The sequence below is a fragment of the Corvus brachyrhynchos genome, unplaced genomic scaffold (assembly GCF_000691975.1).
Source record: "Corvus brachyrhynchos isolate BGI_N302 unplaced genomic scaffold, ASM69197v1 scaffold14, whole genome shotgun sequence".
Taxonomy (NCBI): domain Eukaryota; kingdom Metazoa; phylum Chordata; class Aves; order Passeriformes; family Corvidae; genus Corvus; species Corvus brachyrhynchos.
This window is the reverse complement of record NW_008239110.1, coordinates 7324642-7337881: the sequence shown is the minus strand read 5'-3', so window position 1 is coordinate 7337881 and position 13240 is coordinate 7324642. Positions and strand designations below refer to the sequence as shown.

General features: G+C 43.3%; 1 protein-coding gene across 6 annotated transcripts in view; it reads right to left on the bottom strand.

The window, feature by feature from the left end:
* Positions 1-2665: 2665 nt before the first annotated feature.
* ARMC2 (armadillo repeat containing 2) overlaps positions 2666-13240 on the bottom strand; it is a 61000-nt gene continuing 50425 nt past the window's right edge. For all 6 annotated transcript variants that reach the window (XM_017739703.1, XM_008637758.2, XM_017739704.1 and 3 more), the window contains 5 exons: positions 12963-13085; positions 11039-11152; positions 9503-9635; positions 7129-7286; positions 2666-3041 (listed from right to left, as the gene is read on the bottom strand). In XM_017739703.1, the coding sequence (XP_017595192.1) occupies positions 2908-3041; positions 7129-7286; positions 9503-9635; positions 11039-11152; positions 12963-13085 (662 nt within the window). In that variant the 3' untranslated portion in view covers positions 2666-2907. The remainder of the gene's footprint in view (positions 3042-7128; positions 7287-9502; positions 9636-11038; positions 11153-12962; positions 13086-13240) is intronic.

The window sequence follows — 13240 nt, the reverse complement described above, 5'->3', positions numbered from 1 at the left end:
TGCACTGAGGGCTGTGGCTGGGATACTCAAATGGTAAACGATGCTGTAAGAACACACCTGAAATCCAGCATTCTGGGGCTGCTTCTTACTACCCGCGAGTTTTTCTCCAGAGAAATACAGAGGCTGGTGTAGCTCAGCTGGAGGGGTGCTCAAAAGTCCTGTACCCCCCTCTCTTCCCAATCCAGCTCATCTGAACGTGCCTCTTCCTGCACAAAGACCAGAGCTCACACACAGTGGCTGCCCCAGGATCCCCAGCTCTGCCCTGTGCTGCAGGACACAGTGCCTCAGGCCCTTGGTTACAGCTTGACCAGTAATAACTGACATAATTAGTGTTGTATCTGAACAAATCTTAAACTGCCCAAGCACCACCTCGAGTTGAGCCAGCCATCAGTTTCAGTTGCCTTCTGACTCAGCCCTTGTCCATTCTGATTAGTCCTGCTGACCACAGGGCCTTTTCCAGCGCCCCCACCCTGCCCTGCACAGCCGGCTGTTTGCCTGCCTTGCCGTGGCACAAATGCCAGGAACAAATGCCTCCAGCTTCCTCCCCACAGGGACTACTTACCCATCATCCTTTCTCTAATACTCTCCCAAAGCAAATCCATTCTTTTCTCCCAGAAACAAATGGGACATTGAATCCATTTATCTTCCCTTCAGCTACAATTAAAATGGCAAAAGAAGGGATGATAATTGAGATATTTTTGAGCCGAGCAGAGCTCTTGTTGGAGCCAAACCACACTGAACTGCTGAGCACTTCTCTCCTGTGGATTGCAGTGACAGAGGCTGCCACCACACGAGCTCCCAGAGCCACTCACCGCAGGGCTGAGCCTTGCTGGGCTCAACGCACACACAGTGGCTGCCCCAGGATCCCCAGCTCTGCCCTGTGCTGCAGGACACAGTGCCTCAGGCCCTTGGTTACAGCTTGACCAGTAATAACTGACATAATTAGTGTTGTATCTGAACAAATCTTAAACTGCCCAAGCACCACCTCGAGTTGAGCCAGCCATCAGTTTCAGTTGCTTTCTGACTCAGCCCTTGTCCATTCTGATTAGTCCTGCTGACCACAGGGCCTTTTCCAGCGCCCCCACCCTGCCCTGCACAGCCGGCTGTTTGCCTGCCTTGCCGTGGCACAAATGCCAGGAACAAATGCCTCCAGCTTCCTCCCCACAGGGACTACTTATCCATCATCCTTTCTCTAATACTCTCCCAAAGCAAATCCATTCTTTTCTCCCAGAAACAAATGGGACATTGAATCCATTTATCTTCCCTTCAACTTCAGCTACAATTAAAATGGCAAAAGAAGGGATGATAATTGAGATATTTTTGAGCCGAGCAGAGCTCTTGTTGGAGCCAAACCACACTGAACTGCTGAGCACTTCTCTCCTGTGGATTGCAGTGACAGAGGCTGCCACCACACGAGCTCCCAGAGCCACTCACCGCAGGGCTGAGCCTTGCTGGGCTCAAGTAACACCTGAACTGCTGAGACACAAAGAATGGAGCAAATTTCACCACTTTCACTGAAGTTTCCTTCTCACAACTCCCAAAACCTGGACTATGAAATCGTCCCTCCCTGCCGCATAAAAGCAGGGATCTAAACTAGGAAAAAATCTTGCTGCCCTTCTACTGTCTCTACTTCTGGGCCTCCTCACTGCCACTCCTCACCTGAAAGCAGAGGTCTGGGCACTACCAAAGGCACAGAGAACGGTGCCACTGAGGGAGCTCTGAATCGCTGCCTCCGAACAAATTCCTGCAGCCTCTCCCAGGATTGCCATGCTGGAGCCGCTCCTGCTGTCCAGAGCACAGCGCGATGCCGCTGACCTGCAGGAGCAGGAGCCTGGCAGCCCCTGCACAGCAGTTTATTCTTAGTAATCTGAGGTCAGGAAAGAGAGAAATAGGTCAGGTCTGTAAAGCTCGCTGTGGCCAACTGGGCTGTTAATGCTCAAGGCCAGCAAAGCACCTGCTGAGCTAATCCATGGGCTACAAGCGGGGACTTTCACATGCTGGAAGGATGAAAACTGAGCAGTAAACAAGGCAGCAGCAGTCAGGAGGAACAGGGCGAAAGAGGCCTGTTTCAGCCCCATGGATGGAGTCACAGGTTCAGGGTAGACAGCTGGCCAAGAAGTCTGAGAAACAGGCACACAGGTGGCTCTTGGGAGTGTGGGACCAACTGAAAGAAGGTAAAATCTTCTCTGACATCAGGGATATGCGTGTTCTGCCTTAAGATGTGAAGTCCCAATTCAGGGAAGACCAGCACAGCTGGACTTAGATCCCACAAGTGTCAAGGCAGCAGCTGGGTTAGCTGGGATACCCCAGACCCTAGCCCACAGTGTCAGAAGAAGGAAGGGGGATCGCCCAAGGAAAGAGGGGTGACTTTCCCCTGACCACCGACAGCTTTAAATCTGAAAAGTGAGGCTCATGAAGGAACACAGGACAATGGCCCAACAGCACCTGGGTTACTCTGTCACAGAAGTTCCTTAAGGTAAAAGTGTGTCAGAGTCTGTAGGTGAGATGTGGCTCCTGTCACGTAACATTCTTTTGGACTGCACAGCATTTTTGGTACCACAGAGGTCTAAGTACTCACTCATAACATACCTGTTAAAAATTAGAAGTTCAACAAATACTTTTGTTTAATTTTTCCAGTCAAGAAACGATGCAATTACTAGACAAGTCACACTGAAGCTGCTTCATCAGCTCAAGTATATTGTAAAAAGTAATTACAAAAATTTCATACAAGCTCTTCAAAAGACAGCAACCAGTACATAAATGCCAGACTTTTCTGAATTTTTTTTTAAATAGTCATGCTCTCCAACAAGCTTACCTTCAATGGCAATGTGCAGGTATATTAGAAATATAAAGCTATACAATTTACACCACAAAAAAACCCCAACTCATTAAAATGGAGTGATGGGCTCAGCTGGAAGAGTGATGGCTTTGAATTCTGTCAAGAAGTTTTTTTGCCACGGGTTTGAACTCTCTTTCCCAATATAGTTTTTGGCAGTCCTTTATAGCTCTGTCAAGGCTGCACTCCAACTCTACCTCTTCATCTGTAATCAACGAAAATATCATCATCAGTTCCAAATAAAAATGTACTTACCTACATATTTTGTGACACATACAGCTTACCAGCTGTGTATGCTGATGGCTTAAAAACAACTGCACTTGAGATAAGTTAAGCATCACTGTCTGAGGGTCTTAGGTTTAATTGAAAATAAAGGACAGTAAGGTCAGTAAAACAGTGAAAATGGTACTGCAGGTTCTTTTATTCTCACACCTCAGAGGTGTCTCTGAGACAAAAACTGTCTCTGAGATTGAGCATTTACTGTGTCGGTCCCCCAAAGTTTAACATTACCCACAGCAATTCTGCTAAGGTAAGCAATCCATTAATCTAACTACAACTATGTTTTTCCTGTCACAAATTGCTCTGCTAATCTGGAGACTCTTCCAAACTATCTACTCTCATATACTGAAGGAACTTGAACTACACTAGTTATTGTATTACTAATGCCCTCCCTTCCTTGCAAATTTCAAAAATAAAACAGGACAGTCTGTATTAAAGACAAGCAATGTTAGGAATGAAAGGAAGTCTTCACTCATTATTCCCTCTCCATTTTGCTTGGCAGTGGATGTGGCAGAGAGACAAACTTAGAGAAAACAGCAATCAGTCTGCAATCAGAAGCATTCTCCTGAATCAGGAATCCACAAACACAACTGATAATGCTGAACAAATGTTGTCACACAGTTTAACAGAAGGACATTTGACAGCCTTTAGGCCATAAACACACCTAAAATGAAGGTGGAATCCTGCTCCAAATGGGCAATACTTAACCTTTGGCCTACACTACAAAAAAGCACCAGATTCACAGCGTGTTCAAGAAATAACTCTGTAAGGGAGCTTCTGCACAGTCCCAGCAGGTAAAGGCAACTTGGGGCTGAAGACAAACTTCAGTTACCCACATTTTGAGTCAAACTTTGTGCAGAAAAGAGATGTTCCAACAGCACTTATGCCCATCCAAAAGCATGCCAAGGTGCCTGTGCAGAGCAGATGGCCTGAGCTGAGACAGGTACGAAGGAGGAAATGACATTCTTGTGTGTGGAGATGAGCTCCAGCTCATACAAAGTTACCAGCAACTGCAAACAGTACTTGGCTCCTGTGCCACTACACTGTAACTACCAAAATTAAAGAGAAGCTGATTGTGAGAGGTTCCAAATGGGGTTCTGCATAAGGAGATGTCATTTAGAGTCTTTCTGTAATAAAATAAAGAGGACAAGAACACCCACTCTTTCAGAAAGGATGTCATATCTGCAGGAAGAAAACCTGTAATCAGAGATAAAATCTAGCCTCTGACATCAGATCTATATTTGATAATGTCATAGGATAATTTAGGTTGGAAAAAACCTCTGGAGCAGAGTCACCATGGAACAGTTTGCTCTGGTCCATGTACTGTTGAGTACTGAACACCTTCTAGGAAAGCAGCCTGTTCCAGTGCTTAACCCTTGCCATGATGGAAATCTCTTTTCCTAATGTTTAATTGGAATTTTGCCTTACTGCAACCTGTGCCCATTAGCTCTTGTCCTATCAAAGGCACAGTAACCCAACATACCTAAAATCAATCTCAGCAGCAGAGAAGCCAGAGACCCTGAAGTGGAAAATAAGGGATTATGGGGCTTGTTTTCAAGGAGGATTGCTTTGCCTACTCCTGTTTTTTTCTACCCAAATTAACTCTGTTCTAACACAGAGCGAGAGACATTTCTCCCTTTTATTAGACAGCTGTGCTCCCCAGAAGTCGACTGAATATTTATGGAATCACTGAGGCTGGGAATTCCAGCCTACAAGAACAAGGGTCAGAAGCAGTTCAAAGCTGAAGTGTTGAACTGAAACAGTAAATTTCCCAAAGCAGAACGTGAGTAACGCTGTGGATCAGCGAGGATCAGTGTTCCGCATGCAAGCTGTGCATCCTCAGATAATTTAATTTTCCCACGACTCTCCTCAAAAACTAGCAATATTGGGTCCTGGCCAAAGAGCATATGTGCTGGCTGCAAGCCCAGGAACAAGACAAACACACTGGGACTGGATACTGTGGGGGAAACTGGAGACTGGAGTGCAGACTCCTGCAGTCTGCAAGGGCTGCCCATCCTTGAAACACCAGCAGGATGGGGGCTGGGAGCCCTGGAAACTCCTGTTGTGTCATGTAAGGGTTCATACAGAATGAGGTTCCAAAATAACCTCGCTGAATGACAGTGGAGGTGAAAGTCAGCACAAGAAAAAGTCCAGAGAAAGAGGGAGAAAAGAGATTTCACTGGAAGACCAAACAGAAGAATGTTCCCAAGACAGAAGCTCATCTCCGCTGCTGCTCCTGAGGGCCTGGGCCAAGGCAAAGCTGCTGCCAGGGGCCTGGGGACAGCAGCCTCCAGAAGCTCTGAGCCAGCAGTGACATGAAACTCAAGAGCAGCTCAAAGAAGGTGAATGACAAGTGCATTGGAAAGCAGGGCCACTGCATCCCAGGCTGCTGGGATCAGGCAGGGAAAAAGAAAAACACATAGTGCCCTTTGTCCAGCCTTTCTCTTGGACACAGCATCTTTTCAGGCCATTTCCATTCCCTTTTGGCTTCCTCGTATCTTTTGTCATCTGTGCCAGATAGGGGAGGGAAAAATAAGGGGAGGAGGCCAAGCACAGCAGGTGAAGCGAGGTGTCTGCTGTGCCATGCTCCACTTTTTCCGCTTCCTGAGGGTGTGCTGACGCTCAAGTACAGTTCACAGGCTGTCAGCAGTTGCCTCCTGCTTCCTGAATGATAGAATCAGAGCAATGACGGTTCAAGGCTGTTACTGGACACAATGGGTGGAGGAAGATGTAGGACAATATTAACCAGCTGCTATTACTAAGACTTGTTGGCTCTCTGCACACAGAGGAACCAGATCCAATGAGTAAGATGTGCTTTTTCTACAGCTCCTCTTCTGACTGCAGTGTGAAGAACGACTGGCCTTCTGATTTAATTCTAACCTGTTCCTAATTAATTACCATTACAGCTGCATTACAATCACAATTGTAAATGCAATTGCAATTGTACATGAACTTCCAGTTAATGAAAGTTATACTGTTTAATGAGAGTTACAATTGCTATCCTGGACTTTGCAGTCAAGTCAATTGCTTCAACAAGCAGTGTTAAATGCAGAGGAAAAAATAAGCATGTATTCTCTAAAACAAAGACACATATCCCTTGCTGTGTGTCAGAAAATTGAAGCATGATTGTGGCTGTAAAGTTCGCAGGTCTCTTGCAGAATGTTAAAAAGTGCAGTAATAACCTTGAAACACTGCTATTTTCGGATAAATAGATGGAATTACTGCTCACATTAAGATGCAGTCCATCATAGAAAGGAATGTAATACAGAGAATTATTACAGCAGTGAATATTGGTAATTCTGCTGTAACTGGAAAAAAAATCCCCACAAATCCACCCACTTTTCAGATTGTCTACAACAAAAGAGACCACCAGGATTTCATGTCCTGTCTGAGTCTGACAGTAGTATACATCTTTAATCAATTTTCAATTAAAACCATATCATCCATAGTTAGTTTCCTTCAATTTAATTTATATTTTAAATTTTTTTTCAAAGATTGCAAGTGACCTACCAAAAAAAAAAAATCCTAAGCAAAGCAGTGCTCAAAAAATAAAAGGACAAAAATTACATATATTGACTACAGGACTACTACACAGCCTCTAAACTCTGTAAAATTTGAAGCGAAAGTAAATGTCCAGATGAAAAGATCCCACTGGGTAAGCAAATCAGGGTCCTAACATTCACCTTTCAGCCTTTGTGGAGCAATGAGCACACCCTTCCTGGTTTTAGGGAACAGATGAGAAATTGTCAGGATGTTGTCCTTGCCCACAAGGAGACCATGGAGAGAAAAGAAGGGTGGTCAGGCAGCAAGGTCAGCCCGCTGCACCCTAGGAATGCCAGGATCCCCAGGGGGTCCAGTGTGTGCTGCACAGGAACCACTGTGCTGCTGGACAGTGCACACTGACCAACCACTCAAAGCTGCAGGACAGACCTCCCACCCAAACTAATCCTGCTTTGATTTTGCTCCTTCCATTTCTTTTATTGAGGAAAAGACACCAAGACTACAAGTCTCACCTAGAAGTGATGTGAGCAGCACCAGCAGCGTGTCGGTGTCTCCTCCAAAGCAGGAGGCCGCGCTTGTGATGTCCTCGCTGTAGTTCCACAGGGTTTTGCAGATCAAACATGAGAGCTGCCAGTCTGCCGGCCCAAAGTCTTGTAAGCAGTCAACCAACCTGCCAGTACCAAACAAAATCAGTTGTTTGTTCCATGGAATTTTCTCCTGAGCTCTACAAAATCTCGCAGTCTAGAAATGTGAGCAAGCTCCACAGAAGTTTGCAGGAAAATTCAACGTTAATAAAATTCAGGTGCTACTTTCTTCCTCATAACTTCCCCCTTTTCATTTAGTGTAGCTCCCCAAGGATGTGAACATGCCTTTTGTCTACATGTGTGTGCGCCTGCCTGCAGCTGCCCATCCCCTGTAACTTTCTAACCCAACTGACCAATTTCACTCACATACTTTGCAAATGTAACCATTTCAAAGACACTAAAATTCCATCTAATTTCATTACAATCTGTGACTATCCCAAATCTGTGGCTGCCACTAAAGCAGAGATTGCAATCCAAGCCAAACCTTATCAGGCACCAATGATTCGTCTGGAAAAGGTGGTGGGAATGCAGAAAAAAGCTTCAGTCAGAATATTCATCTTACTACGTATCAGATGATCTCACCAAAAAAACAAATCTAAAGGAATTTGCTACTTCCATGATCAAAAAATTACCTTTTACATTCAATTGTGAGATGAAGTCTCACAATTTTGCAGATCTCACCCATTCTTGTATTTCGTCAGCCTGTATTCCCAAGGGACTCCTCTCAGAAATGCCAGTTTTATTAAGGACCATTAGATTCCAGACCTTTCTCCCCATCTCCCTTCCTTGCAGACACCAAATGCAGGCTGGATCTCAAAAAGGCCTCTGAAATGAAGCTGTAACTTTTCTGCCTGCACCAGCTTACATACAGTAGCTATCCAGAGTTCCCATTTCCAAACTGCCAGTGTTCCCAGGTCCTGGGGCTGCAGAAATAAATGTCGTTTTCACCTGCTGTCCCTGGTGACCTCTCCAATAAAAATCTTTCACTGCTGTTCTCTTCTTCAACCTTATCACCCCTTCCTTCCCTCACTTCTCCACTTCATAGAGAGATTTGTAATCTGGTGTTTAGTAAAGGATAACTTCTATATTCAGGTATGGCTGAAAGTAACAGTCACTGAGACCACCCAAAAAGAGGCTTGATTTTCTTCTCTCTGAAGGCAGTCATTGTGGAACAACAGGAGGCATCTAATGAAAAGCCAGAATAACTTGCCCTAATTTGTTTTAAGTTTAACTCTCTGATAAGACTAATTCCTTATTTTCCTAGGGCTACTATATATTGATACAATAACCTCAATTCCAAAAATCCATAGAGCTGGTTTGGCACAGTCAGGATGATCTCCTTAACAACCACTTCCAAATTCTCTAGATTCATTCCATGCTGTTACTGTTTTTTGTTCCTTCCCTCACAAATTTTCAGATACAGTATAGAAAATTCTGAATTTATAAAATTCTATAGGCTACCGAATATTCTATACAATAGAAATTTCTCACATTTATTATTCAATTTGCAGCAACTTATTTTTATTCTCCTTTTCCAGGTTTGTATTTTAAGTTAACTAGAACATGGGAAGGAAGGATGAGAAGACTATGCATTTAACAGTGCATAAAAAAGTAATTATATGATGTATGAACAGGAAAGCATTTCAAAGTGAGGCATACTGTTTCATAACTGTGGGCTGTACCAACTGCTTTACAAGCACAGGAACATGATCTTTCATGTTGCTCCAATTAAGCTGGATCCGCTATTATCTGAACATCAAAGCCACAAGTGTTGCATCCACAGTAGTTTTTCCAGGTCTAATATCCCTTCCAGTGTGAGTGCCTTAAACTTGCAACTCCCAGAGAGAGGAGACTCGGGAGCTGTTCTTGGCCAAGCATGGCTACATCAGGTAATTTTCCCTGTGGTACCAAGTGGTTACAAAAACTGCAAGGGACCACGTGGGGTATCAGTTCTGGAAGTATCTTCACATTTGCACCAGATACACACCCACAGCGCTAATGTTAACTGTAGCCCACCCAGGATCCAGTTAAGCTCAGCACAAGCAGCTGCTGCAGAGCCACACCTTAGTTGCTTTCTTCTATGGCACACTCTGCTGTGCACATCAAGGAGGGTCTTTGGGAGATTATTCTGTGGGGTTTGGCTCATGTGAAAGGCTTGTTCGCAAAGAACTTTAGATGCCAAGGATCTACTATGCTGGCATCTTCATTACAAGCTACTGGCCCCAGTAAAACGGAATCCAATTGAAACTTCTTGGCCAAGCCACTCAGAATTGCCTTTACTCAAGCACAGTCAGGAACTTACTTTCCAATTCCTCCTTCCTCCAACAGAAAAGCTCGTTTGTTCTTATCTACTGTAAGATTGAGCAGAACTCCACATGCAGGGAAACAGACATCTCGGTTCTTGGAATCGAGCAAAGCAATCATGAACTTGTATACTGGATTGTAAAGAAGGAAACAGGAAGATGGATTTACCATACAAGTGGCACTTCAACATACTTCTTAAAAATGTATACTTAGAAAGCACTCAAATGCAGGATACCCTATCCAAAAATTCACCACTGTAGTGTATTACTGTGACATTTGTAGAGGAGGCACATGACAGAGTAACATCATGCTGAACACCAGCTTCCTTCAAAACAACAAACCAGAAATTCTAGTAATAAAAATACACCGAAGAAATGTGAAAATCCCATCAGAAGAGGCTAAGTTGACCAAACTGAATTGCGACTTACTTCTTTTAAAGTATCACCCCCCTTTCAACCCCAGAGTCAGCAGAAACTGCAAGGATTTGGCACCTGGCACTCAGAGGGGGAAGTTCTTTCCCCTGTGAGTGCAGGGTTGCCCCAGACTGCACCAAGTCCAACTGGAAGTGCAGCAGCCTGGGGCTCCTGCAGGAACCAGGCACGGAGCAGGTGCCCAACGTGCAGCGTCCCACAGCACCTGCTGGCACTGACTCCGGAGCTGTGGAGCCAACCCCAGCCAGGGACCTGGGCTGGCCTCACTGGGAGGAAGCCTCTCAGCAATTCTTGAGCGTGGCACAGCGACATCACCGTTTCTCCCAGCTGGAAAATTCAGTCCTTTGACTGATACTGTTCACTAGCAACCAGCTACTAAGGGTCACTTCTCCATTCTCCCCCAAACACAGTGATGTGCCTGCCACTCTTGGAATAAAGGGTTGCATATTGTGGCATGATCACCTCACTTTCAGCACCAACAGGCAGACCAAAAGAAAAAAAACCAACTTTACAGTGAACTGGTGTCTAATTAAGCTGATGACATACGTTCTGTGGATAGCAAGGAGTTGCCATTTTTCCCAAAGCTCTTTAGATACCCAAAGCAAAAGGACTTGAGAAGACTTGCATCCTACTTCACCCCAAGGCAAATGGGAGGTCTTTGCTGAGGCAGTCAAACATCCTAACTGCATGTTACAAAGTGCTAACAAGCTGTCAAATATGGGAATCAAAAATCTCAGATTATGAACCTAAATGAGAACTTAGTTGGATTTTCATTTTATATCATATCACTACTAACCTGCAGGATCTGAAAAGCTACTTGAGTAAAGGGAAATTTCAAATTTCAAACCTTAGGAAAAATAGAGTTTTTGTAGTTGTGAAAGTACCACAGCATATTTTTCCTACTCCAATATTTCCATTTTAATGAAACTGAAATAAAATGGTGTTTATAATGACTATTATTGGATTCTAATGTTTGCCTAATTTGCAAAACATCAGGGAAGATTGCTTCTACCCTTTAACTGAGACAGCTTATTAACAATCTTTTCTTTTTAAAACTGTGGACATTTAAAAATAGAACTTCTACAAATGCAAAAGTAACTCACTCTTTTTCTGCATGATGAAGTCACGGATCTCATGATGCTGGGAAAGATTGCCAAAGACTCTGACAGCCTCCACAACTACATCCATATTGTCACTCATTAACAGCTTTAAAAGCACTATTGTTTTGCAGAGAAATTAAATAAAAATAATTACTTTTAAATCACAAATACATGGTTGGTTTTGCATCAGTGAATATCAGAATGCAAACAGCAACAGCAATAAATGTAATAAATGGGAGCAGTTGTCTGTCTGTCTGGTGGCAGCAAAGGGAGTGAGCTGATGGTAGAACAAGAATGAAATTGTGTAGGGCTTTGAAGATAAGACAAAGAGCTCCAATACAGGACAAAATGCAAAGGAACAAACGAGGAATTACGGAGACAGTCTAAGCACATTTGCAGTAATGGGAGCCAGATTTGCTATGCAGTTTTGAGTGGGCTCATGTGAAAATCCAGAAAGACATAATAAAAAAAAAAGTTTTAATATATAAAAGAATTGATTTAGATTCTGAACAGATGGTCTTAGAGTGGGATGTCTCTTAAAGCTCAAATTATTTTCTGACATTAGCTCTCTTTTCTCAGTGCTGCTATAACAAGCAAACATTTTCTCTGAACAACTACTTAATATTGTCCCAATCTGAAGCATTCACTTCCTTGCTGCTTTCCTGCTTAGTACTTGCACATATGATCAGTGTGTACTTCAGCAGTAGGAATGGGACCTTCAGCACTTCCTAGGAAGAACTACTATCATGGAGGATTTTGGTGCACAGCAGAGGAGTGATGTCACAGAAGTTGCATTTTTCAGTCTTCTGCGAGCACGAAGCAAAGCACTGAAATCAGTCCATCATACAGAGGATTCAAATAAGTCAACCCTTAACATCACAGAAGAATGAGAGAAAAAAAATATAGAAGAGAGGTTGGCTTTGTTCCCATTACTTCTGCCTGTGGATGTTGCAATACTGACACACCTTGAACTTGTCTTAAAGAGACATCTGAAGGGATTTTGTCCACCACTCGTATCAAACAGCAAGTATTCTCAAAATGTCTGCTGGAGCAGAAAGCCTGCTGGTTTTCCATCTAAAGGTTTCTTCCTTCCTCAGTTCAGGAAGGTGATGGGACTAGTTCCACATGCCAACAAACACCACAGGAAAGAAGTAATTTGTTTCCACACTTTTCCAACCAGCAACAAGAGGCAGCTGGCTTATAGGTGATAAAACGAATCGTGACAGAACAGCAGAGCTGTTACCTAGAGAGAATATGATGCCTACCAGTCCTGGCACTGGGCTGACAGCCAGGACATGTTTTCCTATTCCTCATTCTACCTGTTGTGCGAACTACAGGTTCTGTCTCTCCCCAATGTCTTGTCTATTTAGGCAGAAAGATGTGCAAGACACAGACTCTCTACCTTTTGTACAACATTATCACAACAGTTGCAGAAATCAGTGCAGTTCCTACACACACCTGACTGTTGTCCATAATGTCAGGGGAGAGAATCACACAATACAATATTGCCAATGGATTTATAAGCCAGAAACAGACAGAAATCAAACTCTGCATGTACAGAAAGTAAAAAGAGGAAAAAAACCCTCTTGCCATATTCTGATTAGAAGTAAAAAGCAACATGATTATTTTGGCTCAGGTATATGGATTTTGAACAAATCTAGCAAAAACTGCTGAACAGAAAACAATATGGCAAATTCCTTTGTGGAGGAAAAGAAGGGGTTCTGTGAACAATCCAACTATTTTCAAAAAAGTCAGAGTTATTTTCCAAAAGAATGGGAAATCATTATTGAAAGAATTTAGCCCTATGAGCATTATAATCGTGCAATATAATACCACAAAATGTTATCAGTGTCTTTACTTTCTATAGTGTCAAAATATTTCTGCTCTCTAGAAGCTATACAGAAAGTACTAGTTTAAAAGTCCTTACTTTCAGCAATGTGTAGCTTCTTGTCTTGAACTGCAGAATTCTTCACTTGGTAGTAGGACAAATTGTTGATTGTTGTTGCAGCATTGATGACCAACTCTTCACAGTCATCTACTGACTTGTATTCTGAGAGTAAAAAAAACCCCAAAACATATGCATATGTAGATATACAAACACATATCTAATTTTGCAGTGCATTCAATCCCAGAAGCAAACTGGGTAATAGTTTACATGGCCACTACTACAGTCAACCCTTCTGTTGTTCAGTAACATGGCAGAAG